Source organism: Puntigrus tetrazona, chromosome 21 (genome assembly GCF_018831695.1).
Source record: "Puntigrus tetrazona isolate hp1 chromosome 21, ASM1883169v1, whole genome shotgun sequence".
In the NCBI taxonomy this organism is placed as follows: Eukaryota; Metazoa; Chordata; class Actinopteri; order Cypriniformes; family Cyprinidae; genus Puntigrus; species Puntigrus tetrazona.
In genome coordinates this window covers 7,833,901-7,849,462 of record NC_056719.1, presented here as the reverse complement: position 1 = coordinate 7,849,462, position 15,562 = coordinate 7,833,901, and the positions used below count along the sequence as shown (strand labels likewise).

General features: G+C 37.4%; 1 protein-coding gene across 1 annotated transcript in view; it reads right to left on the bottom strand.

Annotated features, from left to right (window-relative positions):
• The window catches only part of cadm1a (cell adhesion molecule 1a), a 233,862-nt gene that overhangs the window by 14,450 nt on the left and 203,850 nt on the right, over positions 1-15,562 (bottom strand). Inside the window, 1 exon segment of the mRNA XM_043221808.1 lies at positions 9,579-9,611. Coding sequence (XP_043077743.1) covers positions 9,579-9,611 — 33 coding nt within the window.

Genomic DNA, 15,562 nt, shown 5'->3' with positions numbered 1-15,562 from the left:
GTCCCTTCCAGGGAACCGTACAAAGCCACGGGCGAGATGGGTGTATTCCTCAGATGCCGCTTCCCTCATTTCCCTCGAGCTTAGGGATCAGTGTTAATTCTTCCCCCTCAGTCGCCAGGAAACCGACAGAGCCAGACAGCTTCCGATCGCCTCAGGCAGAGCGCAGGCGCAAACTCCGCTCAACAGGCCAGGGTCATCCACGGAGCAGAGATCTGCCTCGCGCCCTCTCACTGACTTTATCAGAGTCACCAAATAAATGGCTTTGAATTGCACAATGGGCCTTGCGACGTTAGGCAGAGAGAGCGTTGAATAAAATGTCATACCATGTCGTGTAAGGGGGACGTATCTGGCAGAGCCCCCTGGAACCTCATTTTGTGTGGCTTCTAGCGAAATTCTGTCACTTTGAGGGCAAACGGTGCGATGCTGTATCTCCATCGCAGCAGGTAAACCACTTCCTGGTGGTGTAAATGAAAACCTTTGGCTGGTTGACTGGAGGAAGCCCGCACAGGTGTCCATCTAATACAGTCCTCACATGAAAGGGAAGTCTGCTCTAGCTTCAATGCATGGGCTGGAGAGAGAAAAGTTCCCCTGCTCTCAGCATGAGCTTTCTGGCCGGCTATAGTTATATAGACAGCGGGGAGGAGATTATAGATGTTCAAACATTTATTTTTTTCCTCAGCCAGCTGGACTACTAAGAGTAATGTTTCATGTGTGACTTAATTGATGCCCAAGGACACTTAATTGCTAGATAAAAGAGGCAGGATGGACAACATAGTTTCCTTTAATAATAGCACTTAATAATAGTGCTAATGGACCTTTTAGGCAAACAATTTTTGCAGTCAACTCTTGGAAAGTGGAAGATGTAGCCTTTAAAAAAAAATCAGCAAATGTGTTAGAGCCGTAGAAAAAGTGATTAAGGCATGTTGCACGACACCTCTCAAGAGGAGAACAAGTATCCCAACCATTTCTTGTCTTCTCTTCCACCGCCTTCATCTAGTTTTTATAATAATGCTATGAACATTTTTTGTTTTTGTAATGTTAGTATGATTATTTTGATGGTATCTTTTTAGACAGCTGTTGATAAGTAACTCTGCAGCTACATGTAAAACTAGCCTTTATTAGAGTATTAGTAGTGTGTATAACTACTAAATATATGCTAACACTTTTTATGATAGTTCCTCAACAGACATACTGAGTATAGGATGCTTTGCAAGTATGTGAACATTCTACCTAATACTCTTAGGTTTATATAATAAACATCTTATTTTCCAGTTGAAAGTATTAGCTAGCTCACATTAGTCTCAATATTAAGCTATCAGGAAACACTGAAATAACTCTCAGCACCTGATCACTAACAAGAAGCTGTAGGGTACTGTGCAGATCTTAAATAAACAATGTCAAGATATGATAGAGTCCATTATAAATGAAGTAGATTTAATATGATGTTCAATGTGTGTTATACATAATCACAATCTTAGAAGTTATAATCACAAATACGTAAATATTATAATGTATTTAATATAATTGTTTTTATGATTAATAATGAGATATTATAATACACTGCATTGTGCATTCATTATAATGCCTTAAATTATACCTAATGTAATGTAATATATATACAGGCTTTATAGAAAGTATGACCAATATATTTATATAAAATAGAAAATCGAAGAACATAAATATATAAATGTATATACATGTACATATTTTCTAAATATATACTGTATGTATTTATAAATAGACTATAAACATTGACAGTGCACAGATATATTATGTAAACAAAAAACATTTATTCTAGATGTGATTATTCGCAATTTGACAGCACTAAATATAATATGATAATATGTAATATAATAGTTAAGGCCAAATTTATGATCAGCTTGTGCCAGAGTAAACCCTCATATGGACTGAACAAAAAAACGAGCTTGAGTTTTATTAGTAGTACTGAAAAGACATGGACAATTATTTTTGTTATTTAATTATTAAGGGCTTCCCTTTTGTGTAGTACATTTTTTGAAGGAGAGTATTGAAATAAAAGATCTGCGCTTGGAAATGAGACATTGTTCTGTGTTCTTTAATGTGCACCTTGTCAGTAAATCACCCACAAAATTCCCCTTTTGATTGCTTTTACAGAATTGTGCTTAACTGCACATTTTAAATTTTAAAGTGTAAAATTGTTTTAATTAATATTTCTAATTATTAATGGTATTTTTTTCTTACCTAATTTAGTTTTTTGTTATTACTAGAACATTTAAACTACTATTATTGTGCAATAGGTTTAATAATAGATTTTAAATATTTCTAAATAATTTAATATGCAAATAGAAAATAAATAATATAAAACAAACAAAATTATAAATGTAAAACTATAAATGTATAATAAAATAATAAAACAATAGATTTTCATATTTTTTTTGTGTTGAGGCTAATCAAAATGTTGGCAGAGTATGCAAAAAAAAAATCTTATTGTTGAGCCCTGCTGCATAAAAGGGGAATGTTGTTTCCAATTAGGCTGGAGTACTGAAACTGTCTGTGTCTGCTGGGAGACTGAAGCCATCTCAAACCCATCTTATTTCTTCTGTTCAGACTGGCCCATGTGAGCTGGCTCTCTATGTTCCTACTTACTAGTCAGCGAAGGAGAGTGCCGAGCAGAGAAAGGTGTGCATTTGCCATCCCAAACCCTCTGCTTCTGTTAATGCCGCGCAACTCTCAGACTAATTACTGCAGCATATGCGCGTCACCTGCGAGGCCCCTGCAGGCAGTCCTGAAGGCGCCTCGGAGCCCTGCCTCAGCCATTCACACGCCAGCCTCACTCCAAACCCTGCTCATCAGAAACACTACACACCACAGCAAAGCACCACTGACAGCCATACATCACTCGCTCAAACTAAGCAAGTGTGGCTGCGAAAGGAGAGATATGAGAGAAAAAGGGAGTAAAGGCAGACTCGGAGAAAGTCTGCGAAGGAGGCGACCCTTGAAGCTGCAGAAGAACTCGTTCCTGTTGATTGATGAAAGCCCTGGCCGTGATGGCATCCAAATGTGACAATTCGAGGACATTAAAGGCGCCAACTCTTCTGCTTCACCTGCTGCAGTCCAGCTGGGAACAAAGTGGTCATTATCCCACTGTATTCTGCTACGGCGCTCCCTGTGGTTCAGAATCTGCTCAATTATCTTCTCCTCCTGGGCTAAGGCTGACAGGCGTGTTGGCAGGTGTGTCCTTTCCATCCCGTTCACCTCTCCTACTGGAGGATTAGAGAGTGAGGGGGGCATCGACTAACGCTACGGCTCCAGAGCTGTTAACGGCCCTGCCCTTTCATGCCCGATGGACAGAAGAGCGATGAAAGAGCAAATGCTCGTCTTTGGAGAAGGAGCAAAGAGACCAGGCCTCAGATGACCATAACATATAACCGTCCAGAAGAGAGGGCACTGCCTGTAGGAGCTCTATAAATGAAAATAATCAGAACAAAAATGCAGAATGTTGCATTTCACAAAAGGTGATGAAAAAGGATGCTCTGCCTGCCCAAAAATATCAACAATATTTAAGAATTTAAAGGTTTACTCCACTCTAAAATGAAAACTTTCTGTGTTAGACGCAATGGAACGATCCACCTTATACGTGTATTTAGGCTTTGATTTGTACAAACAGTGCATCTTCATTTTGTGTCTAACACAGAACTGCATATGCTATGTCCGTTCTCAGGATGCTGTCCAAAATGGTGCCACAGTGATGTTATGGTGCCGAATTTCTGAATAAAGTCATTATTTGTATTTTCTTTCTGTACAAAAAAGTAGTCTTGTAACTTCATAACGTCACGGTTGAATCACTGATGTCAGATGGAGCGTTCAAATGTCATCTTTCGAAGTCATTTGACTTGACAGGTAAAGCAACCAATCACGTTTAGTTTTAAATATTTTATATACTTTTAAAAATGTATTGTTTATTTGATTCTTCAGTTGTACACATGGTGAGTGTTCTCTTCTGTGGGTTTGGCGCCATGTCATCTTTGCTTCTGGGATGAACGTTAAAGAATGTGACGCACACATCACACATCACCCGGAAATCCTGTATAATTTATCCAATCCAATGATGACATTAAAACTCCTCAAGTGTTTCCGAATTTTTGTGCGCTATGCATCAGACGTTCAGCCAACGGCTAATGAGATCCAAAACAACACTGGACCCCATTAACTTCCACTGTTCCACAAAGAAAAGAAAGTCACACAAGTTGATGACATGATGACTGAACTGTAGACATCGTAGTTTACAGTCTATTTTTTTGCTCAGCCAATTTTTAAATAAAACAAAAAAACAAAAAAGCTGAAGCAGGATGAAATGCCAAATGTTGCTCAGCATCTCAGACCGAAACAAGCAGAGTAATACAAAGTGAACGTTCATCAGCAACATCAGCGCTCTCTGAAAACCTCTCGTCCCAATCAAGAACTAAGGAGAATCATTTGCAAAGGCAATCAGTAAATGCATATTCTCATTTCCATGTTCATCCTCTCAGATTCAGACCTTTTTTTTGTGCTGTCTTTCCTATGCATGAAAGAAATTCAGATCAGAGTGTTTGAAAACAAGACATTAAGTAACACAGGCTTTACTATGCCACAATGGGCAGGGGAATCGTCATGGCGACTGCTTTGAGAGGATGAGGGAGAGGCAGTTAACATTGGCATATAAAACAGCTTCACATCAGAGGTGGCTAAGTTCATGTCAAACAGCGGCTTAGATTTACCGGTGAGAGAGCGAGGGAGAGATAGGCTTAAATAAGCCCTTGCTTAATTTTGGCACCATGTGTGACACTCACAGATTTTCATTCATCCTTTTCTAAAGCCTGCTATTTATTTTAGAGGCTTTGTTTCACAAAAGACATTCTCTTTAGCATTCATAGGACAAAAATGTAGATTTAATTCATTTCTGCCATTATGAAAATTGTGATAGAGGTGTGGCCACAGCAACGAGAAAAATGAAAGCCATTATTACATCCCTACTGAAAAGACCCGCTCCTTTATGAAAAGGCAGATTCAGTCATATTGAGGATGAGAATTGAAAAGTTTTACTTTTATTATTGCGAGCAAATAGTACCCCAAACCGGTTGGCCAGAGTGGACTGATTTTCCATTTGTCGCAATCACGGGCAAACAAAGCGGTTATTTTACACCTGGTTTCTTACAGGCTCTTTGCCGCATTGTTACTTAAAGCACATCATCAAAAGACGCTGCCGTCATGTTTACCGAGCCCAGTCTCAAACGTGTTGTGGGGTGCCACGTTGAACAAAGGATGATGAAATGACAAGAATAAGTGAAGTGTGTTCAATCATCCTCTTTGGAAATGAACAGGAATGAGGAGTACGCCTGGATAGAGCGATATATAGAGAGCAGAGAAAGACAGAGCCAAATGGAGGACCGACTGAATGGGCTTCTCGCTATCTGAATTCACAGCAGATCCAGAGGAAAAAAAAGGAAAAAGAATAAGTGAACGAGATCTACATATATTGCTTTGAAAACAGTGACATGATGGCAATAAATCAGCAGAGGAGAGGCAGGCAGAAAAGAGCGTGACCGTACACGCAATGGGTCAGGTGAAGTGAGGTGTGATTAATACCGAGGGTGCCAGTATGTGATGATACAGTAAGAGTTTGACAGGGTTGCTGACACGCTGATAAGAATTTGATCTATCTGACCCTGCCAACCATGTTTCTTCTCGTCTGTAGTGTAATTCATATTCAGCCACACAAGCACGCTACGCGTTCCGCTAAAGACAACATGAAATGACTGTCACGACACATTTCATTTCCATATCATGACATATTTCTGAAGAAAACTTATTTCAATGGGAATTCAATGGTGTTATTCGTATTTGAATGTATTTGTGATATTATTGTTTCGTATTATTGAGGGGTCATAGGTTGGTTGATTAGCGTGAATGCATAAACAGACACACAAATAATATTTTATAATAATATTTAACATAATGTTAATAAATTATTACATTATTAAATACATTTTTACAGCATTTCCACACCTTGGTTAGCTTCAAATTCAAGGACTTTCCAGGTCCAATACCCTCAAATTCAAGGACTTAATCATTGTGTCTACAGATACAAACAAGTTAAGATTTTATTTTTTGAAAACTTTTTTAATACCACCGATATGAAATTTAAGACCAAACCTCTGATTCAAAATTTTAAACATACTAACCCCACCAGTAGGTGGCGGTAAGTCTCATAATGACTGAGTCTAGTGTCATTCATTCAACCACCAAATCATTCAGTAAATCTCTGTGGTCTTTGTTTGGAACTCTTTTAGTTTATGAAATAGAACAAAACAATCAAAACTGTGTCTAAAATGTAAGGATCGCAACTACGTGACTACTCAACTTTAGTTTTAACTAAAATCAATGTGACATTTGCAATCATGAGAAGAATATTCTGCAATTAGCTCCCTTGTTATGGTATGTTACTTAACTACATCATGTTATGAATAAAAAAAAAAAAAAAAAAACCTTAACGTTTTTATCTCAGTAGCTTCCTCTGTGAGGTTCTTTGTGTGCCTTTCAGCTCTTTTACTCATTTGATTTGATTTTTCTCCATAAAAGTCTCTCACAAAGAAACAGCTAAGCAGCGCAAGCCTAAATAGCACAATAATACATTGTACGTTATCAAACGCTGTCTATGTTGAATGTAATAAAATCAGAAGAATCGTTATTGCAGTCTTGGTGCTTTTTTAAGTTTTAATCAGGCTAGGTTGGGGGATCTGAATTTAAGGGAAAAGTTAAGACATTTTAAGAACCCGTGGTCACCCTGTTAACGTTTTAAGTTAGAGCAAGGTTACATTGTGTCACCTTGTAAGATACAACTGTACAGTTTTCATCTCTAGCAAGCAATTCTTTGTAGTCTTCTTTGGTGAGCCAAATATTTTGAAACTTGCACAAGAATAAAAATAGATTCAAGGACTTTCAAGGACCTGTATCTGTATATGCTTATTTTTAAAACTTTCCAGGGCCTTGAAATCTTCAGATTCACAAACTTTCAAGGACCCATGGGAAGCCTTTTGATAATAATATTTAATAGCAATAATAGGAACAGCAGCAAACAACACCAAGAACAAAAGAACAATCAGGCAATTGGCTTGATTGTTACTAAAACCTAGGTGATATGGTTTATTTGTGCATAATAAGACAAGTTAATAACAGGACAAATTTGATTAATTATTTATATAATTTAAGTGGTCTTAACTACTATGCATTTATATTTAATGCTTACATTTTTTATGCTTAACTACTATGCATTTATATTTAAATTAATGAATTGATATAAAGCACTAATTGTCTACACGTTTTTACATTGTACTTATATTTAAAAATAGATACCTGCATGTAACTAAATCTGTGATTAATTTCTGTAATTTAATTACATTGTTGAACTTTTCCTTATACCTTACCCTACCCTTAAATCTACCATATCACCAAACCTGCCCTAACCTTACATATATCTGACAGCAAAAGTGTTTTGCAATACAATTTGAACACAATAAGTACATTATACAAATTGTTTAATGCGGGTACATAGTATTTATGGCCCCATAATATTAAGTGGTGCCGTGTAAATCTTACAAAGCCTGCGAGGTAATTTCCCATGATTGTTTAGTAAAATAGTGTGTGTACAAAAGGACTAAGACACAATAAATAGGTGGAATGAATGCAATAAAAATACACAAATAAGGCTGTTTTCCGTGGCATCGCTGTAGCTTTCTGTTCTAGCAAGGAATCTTGCCCACTATGTCAGCCTCCTACCTCAACCTCTGCTGAAAACCCCACTTATTGCTTGAACAGCTTGTTGCTAGGCTACACCAGAGAGGGTAAAAAAGACTGTTATCAGAGAGAAGAGAAATCTCCTGAACAGTGAGAGTAGCACACCCAGGAAAATAAGATGGTAAACAGAGTATGTGCATCAACTACAAAAGCGAACCACATAAAACACACAAGGTGTGACAAGATGCAAATGAGAGGATCTTCTGAGGAGGAACACAGACGCTTTGCTCTGCCATCATGAGCTGCTCTCTGCGCTAGACTAGACTAGATGTCTTTATTCCGGAAACAATGTGACTTAATTCCCGTGCATTTATACCAGGGGTGCAGAGCGCTGTTTCCAACACAAACAAGCATCTTGGCATTAGCAGGAACACACATTCTCAACAGGTCAGGACACCAATTCTACAGTCGGATTAAAGAATGGATGAGCATGCTTGACATTTTACAAACAAGGTATTTCCTGTCCATTTCGATAATGAAAGAGAGGACAGGAAGCATTAAGATGACTAACCCTTTTCACTGTTCCACAACAACATAAAAGCCAGACCAAAAACGCTCCATGTCACATCTAGAGAACACAAAGATAAGAAGCACTACATTTAAAACCAATTTGTTTCATGAGACAAAGCCCCCTGGGTTCACCTTGCACTCTCTCCCCGACCGAAAAACCTTTTGTAGGATCAAAAACTGCTTTGGATTATTGGAGAGCGTACAGTGATTCAGTTATACATCACTGCCAGGCTGATATAACTGTACAAGGTTAACACTGGCCTTGTGACATGGTATTTAGAAATGCAGTGAACTGTACAAAAGCTCAATTATAGCTCTGCTACACAGTCAAGCCTGACCACGTTCTGTAGGCACATCCAAATTATGCACATGCAAAAGAATAACCCTAACCTTTAGATCTACTACCGCTTGTTTTTGGTTTAACCTTTTCCATATGGAAAGTTGCAGATATATGTAAACAAACGACTCGATGGGTTCGCGGGGTGGCCGGGGGTGCAGAAAGGTGTAAATTTTGAGGTGCGAGCCACAACACGATGGCTAATTAAATCATTAGAGGGTGTTTCACGAGGCACAGGTGACATAATTACACAGTATCACGAAAAGCCTTTATACTAAATCTAACACATTTACACAAGCATCTGCCACCGCAAACCGAGAGCGAGGATAAAGGGCTTAATGAATTGAGAAAGAGCTTTCGTGGTATATTGTAAAACACAATAAAGCCCGTGAGCTATGCAAATGGTCCCCCGTTCTGTGATTTGCGAGCGGAGCTGGCGCACCATGGTGGAGTACAATGCCATCTGCGTCGTGTAGAGAAAAGGCTCTCCGTTCATTTCTCAGAAATCAAAAACAGCCATTTGGACGTCATTTAAATTCATGAAAAATGATTGGGGTGGATTACGAGTGTCTGTTGGGAGCTGTGTGAGGACTCGAAAAGGTGAGAAGTCAAAAATGCCAACAAGGACTCGAGGAGGGCTCATGCAGGAGCGGAGGAAGTGAGACGTGGCCTGGAATTACACGCCGAATGCTCTGATTAAAACTCCCGGAGGAGCGCCGTGGTGAATGGGTGGGTCGTCGCGGGTGAACGCCGATAGGGATAAAGGACGGATGGACAGACAGACATACACATACAGCAAATCCACATTAGTCTCATTCGAGCATCCCGTGCATGTCGCCGTTACGTGCCGTACTGTACTCAGCTGGCATGCAGAGAATGCCATGCTGTGCTGGCAGAAGAAGGAGGGAGAGGTACCAACCGTGAGCTGCGGCTTCAGTGCTGGGCGCAGCGTCTGAGCACACGAGGAGAGGAGGTGCGGTGTGGAGGAAGGAGGAGGGAAACAGGAGGTACAGCATGCATAAAAAGGAGAAATGGGGGAAAAAACAAATGGAACTGATAAGCAAGCATTTACACACAATTACAACAATGACCAACACTTTAAAACAAGCTCACAAGAGAATGGCAAGAGGACAAAATCAAATGTTCTGCACATCAAAACACAGGGCATCATCACGCACAGCTTCCAATCCACCTTCCTCAACAAAACCATTTACTAATATGGCTACTCTATTCAGTGCCTGATTACAAATGGGAAATATATTTCATCCTGAAAATGTGGTAATTATAAGGATAGTGCATCAAAAAAAAAAGAAAATTTATTCAAACTCATGCCGTTTCAAACCTGTATGACTTAACTTAAGTAAAACACACAAAAATATATTTTTTGTACATACAATAAAAAAGCCGATATGTTCAATACTGCACTGGACCCTATTATGTATCATTGTATGGACAAACATTTTTTTAATAATAGGAATTAATAGACTTTAACTATTATGCACTTACATTTAAATTAATCATTGATACAATGCACTAATTGTGTACATGCATGTTTTTACATTGTACTTATATTTTTTAAAAATGCCAATATATAATTGCATCTTAACCTACCTACCATAAACCTACCATAATATCAAACTTGTTCCAGTAAATATTTTTTTGTTTTAAGTACGTTAGTTAGGCTCACCAAGTGTGACCATATTTCATGTTCTACAAAAGTATGCTATTTCCCTTAAATAATATTTTCCCCTTCAATTACAATGTATTATTACATTCAAAATACAATTTCTAATCAATATCTCAAAAATGACAACAGAATTTTCATTTTCATTTTTGTTGAACTATCCCTCACATTATATTACAAAAGTTAAAACTAGTCATATTGTTCAAATTTCACTTTATTTTAGCTTGCTAGCTTAACTAATAATTACAAAACCATTTTTGGCACTGAGGAAGGGGAATACGATTCTGTGGTCATATTCAGGAATCATAAAATGTCGAAACCGTGCATGCTTGGATCGCTGGTGTGTGCTGCTTTGCAAAGCGTAGATCATTTTCAAATGGTGCTGGCAATCACTGCTGCACCCTCGATCGATATAGCGAGACCACAGGACTCTCGATAAATAATAACTACATAAAATTACCTTTTCATATGCTTGCCTTTCTTACGAACCCAGCTATTGAGTCAAAGGTAGAACGTGGCGCGTTAAAATCACATGGACTGACTTTTAAGCCAAATCGCTATTATATATGACAAATGAATATGGTGCAGAATTGTATATGAATGCCAACTCGATTGTACGTAATTGGTCATTAAAACGCACCAGAAGGCCTCTGCCTTTTTGAAATGTTGATAACTCAGCGTAAACCTGCATTACTGCTCCAGGTAACACCTCTGATATAACAGAGGAATTCAAGACTGCCTTTCTTGCTTTGAGCTGATGAAATGCCTCGACTGAAATATGGAAGCGAACGCATAACATGAGGAATGTGAGGCCTTATCCTGGTGCATTACCTTAGGGCAGAGAGCACTTCAAACACACCAGGAGAGCCGTGATGCACAGGTGCTCGTTATGGGAAGAAACATTAGAGATGTCAATCACTGTTAGGGCAACACAAACTTTGCCCTTAAAGCATAACTTGGCGTTTCTGGGCTCGATTAGATAGGATCTAGTCCTAATCCACTTGTTGGCTTTGATGATTCAGGTTCAGTTGAGTATTTCTCAATATTTATCAGAGATTGATGGAAAGAAGCGGTGCTGATGATGTGTTGAATACCAAACATTCCCTGAGCAAAGGTAGATGAGCGAGGCACGCTCATTGGATCACAAGGTGGAGATCAAGAGGGGTGGCTGCTTTTGGATGAAGAGCTTTTTAGATTAAAACATGGCGGTGTCACTGAGCAGTAAAACACTGAAATGAATTACTGTATGAATGCTGGGATAACGTTTTAGTTTTTAAGTGTTTGCCATTTAGAAATCTATTTTTATCCAATGCGACTTGCAATGCACTTCTGACAGGGGGAGGTACCCTGAAGTAACCTGGCCTTTATAGTTTGCCCTTTCCAGTGTTTGAACCTGGGACCTTTGGTTACAATATGAGATCTATACCATATGTGTGGGTTGCGAAGCAGAAGTGACTAGAAGTTAAGCTCTGCCCCTCTTGGTTTACGTCGCTAACTCAGGCTAGATTTACAGAATGTCCAATAAACTGGAAAGTTCTATGATTTTTAGTTAATTGTAAAATCTACTCAACGTTATTCTTTTAGAGGCTGGAATTATTATTTATTCAAATTATGAAAAGAGAGACCCTGATTTGAAAGATGCTGAGTGATAAATTATAATCCAGATGCTATTATTTTATCATATTATAAACATAAAATTATAGCTACTGTAGCTACAAGTAAAGAAAATGTGACATTAAATTTATTTCCTAAAATAAAATACAATAAAATAAAAATGCAAAAAAAAAAAATTAAATGCCAAATCATAAAACTTATACAATACATAAGTTTCAGTGAAAATGTCTATATTTTTTATAATCATTATTTATTATTAATATCTTATTTCAGTCAATTTAAAGAGATAAGACTGATGTGATTATGATTTGACTGATTGATAAGACTAGCTAAACTGCTGTTCAGAAGTTTAGGATAATTAATATTTTTAATGTTTTTTTCATTGAGTTGTTCATTAAGGCTGTATTTATTCAATTAAAATAAAAAAGAATTCAGTGATATTGTGAAATATTATTGCAATTTCTAATATTGTTGTCAGTGTTACATAATCCTTCAAAAGTCATTCTAATATGATTTATTATCAGTGTTGAAAATGTAGTGCTGATTAATATTTTATCTTTGATTTTTTGATGAATGTTAAGTTAAAAAGAAAAGCACTTTTTCAAAATATAAATCCTTTTTGACAATACACATCTTTACTATCAATTTTGTAATATATGTTTTATTATAATTTATATTTTAAATAACTTTTTAATGTTTTATTATATAAAAGAATCCTGAAAAAAGCATCACAGGTCCAAAAAATATTAAGCAGCACATTATAAATCTGCATATTTGAATGATTTCTGAAGGATCATGTGACACAAAAAATTGGGAGTAATGGTGCTGAAAATCTTTGCTTCACAGGAATAAATGACATTTGAATTGCAATAATACAGTATTTCACAAAATTTGCTTCTGTATTTTTGATCAACTAAACTTAAACTTAAAAACATTAAAGATCTTACTGATCCCAAACATTTGAACACCGCTGTATATTACCTTGCTTTAACTAATCAAACTCTAATTCATGAATTCAAAAAGGAGAACATTTTTGCTGAATGTATTTTGAGGAGGTTTGTGAAAGGCTCTCAGGTTTCGGTTATACTATAAAAACTCATATATCCAAGAACTATAGAGAGCAGAGAGCATGCTTCACTTGCAGTTCCTGCTGTTAGGCCTTTAGGCAAAGACCCTTTAGACCTATATCAACACAATGTGTTAGTACTAGACTGCACTTTAGATCTCAAAATAAAAAACTCTCTCCATCATTAAAGGCGTTCATATGGCACAAAAGCACAGCAAGGCCTTTAACATAATCTCTAAAGAAACTTCTCAGCATACCGCTGACATAAGGGCCTTCAAAAGAGCTTCCACCATAAGAAAAATGAACGGCTTGGAAAACACCGCACTTAGTGCTGCACAGCCAGCCTTTGTATATGTCTCAAGCCACTGCGCCGTTGGGCGGAGACATTTGAAACATTATCAAACATGAACTGTCAAGCACCTCTAAGAGTGGTCACTGAGTACTCGAGGCGAACAGTTCAAGGAGAGAGCGCTGAGATGAAGCATGAGCGTACGAATAAAACACAATCAAAATGAGCAATAATATCTTCAGGTTATTATTTGACATTAAGAGGGAAGTGGAGGATTTCCATCACTCCCTGCATGTTGCGATTCCCATCAGGCAGATGGTTAGGAGCATGTTCTCGCTGAGAAGGGAGGAGACACGGAGAAAGCAGGAGGGACGTAAGGGATCTGTCCTGGTTATTTACTACTATCCAGGGACAAAAAAAAATTTATATGAGGGAACTGATCCAAAATGAGCATTACAATCTTCAAGCTGTCCTCCAACTCTCAATCATCAGAGGGCCTCTGGAAGCCTGCTAAGCCCATTAATGGTTCAGGGAGAAGTCCGTCAATAAGTCTGCTGATGAGCAACGGCCTTCCCCCTTGTGCACGGCCCTTTGTTTCAGTGTGGGTCACCTGAGGCGGTGTCCTTGCTTACATCAGCAGCTGATATCAGCAGAGATGACAATAGGCACACAGCTTCGTGGCTAATTGCGACAGCTTTGTGTGGCACAGGAGACGACAGCGAAACATGTGCCCGGTGCCCAGGGGAAGGGCACAACTGCTGAATCTCGGCAGCACACGGCTCTTCATTCAAAATGAGAAAAAATATACTACAGTAGTATACTGTGATGAATCTATTGTGCAAAAAGAGCTTTATTAAAGCTGTTTATGAAAACCCCCAAAACAGCATTTAAGGACACAGAAAAAGTGCTTTTCTGAAAATATTCAGCTATTAAACTAATTATATTAAAATAAACTGAAATGCTAAATAATTTTGAAAACACTATTCAAATTAAACCAAAAACTAGTAGCACTGTACACTATATTACAGAACAACCAGCATTTAAAAATATGTACATAATGATTATGCTATGTTTATATAATACCTACCATCCACATTATAGAATCAATAATCATTATAAATAATAACAAAATTATCATAACACTTTATTTTATGGTTACACGAATTAGTTGCTTATTAGCATGCATATTACTAGAATATTAGCCATTTATTAGTAATTAAGTATTTAAGCACATGTTAATGCCTTATTCTACATCCATAATCCTACCCACTACCTAAACTTAACAACTTTAAATTAAGCACATTAACATGTGCTTAATTTAAACTAATAAACTACTAATATTGTAGTTATATGAATGCTAATAAGCAATTAATAAGAGTAACCCCAAAATAGTGTTACCATATATGTTAATATGTGAATGGCTAAAAACATCTCTTCCATCTACACTTGACCCTTTAAAACTAGCACTGTTTTATTTCTATTCTCTGTTCTTTTTTATTAAATCTATTTTATTTCTTTTTATTTATTATAAAAAAAGAGGAATAATAATACAACCCCTTGCTTTAATGTGTTCTGTGTTAGTCTAACTGAGACTTGCTCTCTTGTTGATTTTCATTGTTTCTATTGTACTCATTTGTAAGTTGTTTTGGATAAAAGTGTCTGCTAAATGACAAAATGTAAATGTAACTACCGCTCTAATGTCATATTATCAATCCTTAAATACTTAGAAATAAGAGAGACTGAAGGTGAGCTTTGCATCAATGTCCTCATGTTCATGAATGTAACGTTCAGCTTACTTTGTCATCTGCTTTTCATTGGCAATAACTGTCCAATGGCACGTCTCATGATTTCAAGGCACACTGAACAATCTGTATATTTACATTGAATACCCCATTTAATCGAATGAAGAAGGAATGTGTTCTAGGTATAATTTGCAGCTAAATACATTAGGCATCTGTTTGAGTATATGACTGACTGGGACAGTAATGAGCAAACGGATAAGGTTCATTTTTTCATTAAGAGTGTATTATTTATCTGTTTGTATTTAGGCAGCCTGTGATGTCAGGCAGGTTCAGGCTCGGCCGGCTGAATATTCTCTGCAGTTCTACCATCCTATTTCCAGTTAGCCATCATAGAATGTAATCATAGCTCCCATAACAATATACCTCTACATAAAAAAGACTTATTGGGAGCATTTCTGTGTTTGCATGACGCTAAGTGCAATAAATTCTAGAGGATGGTCTCCCTGGG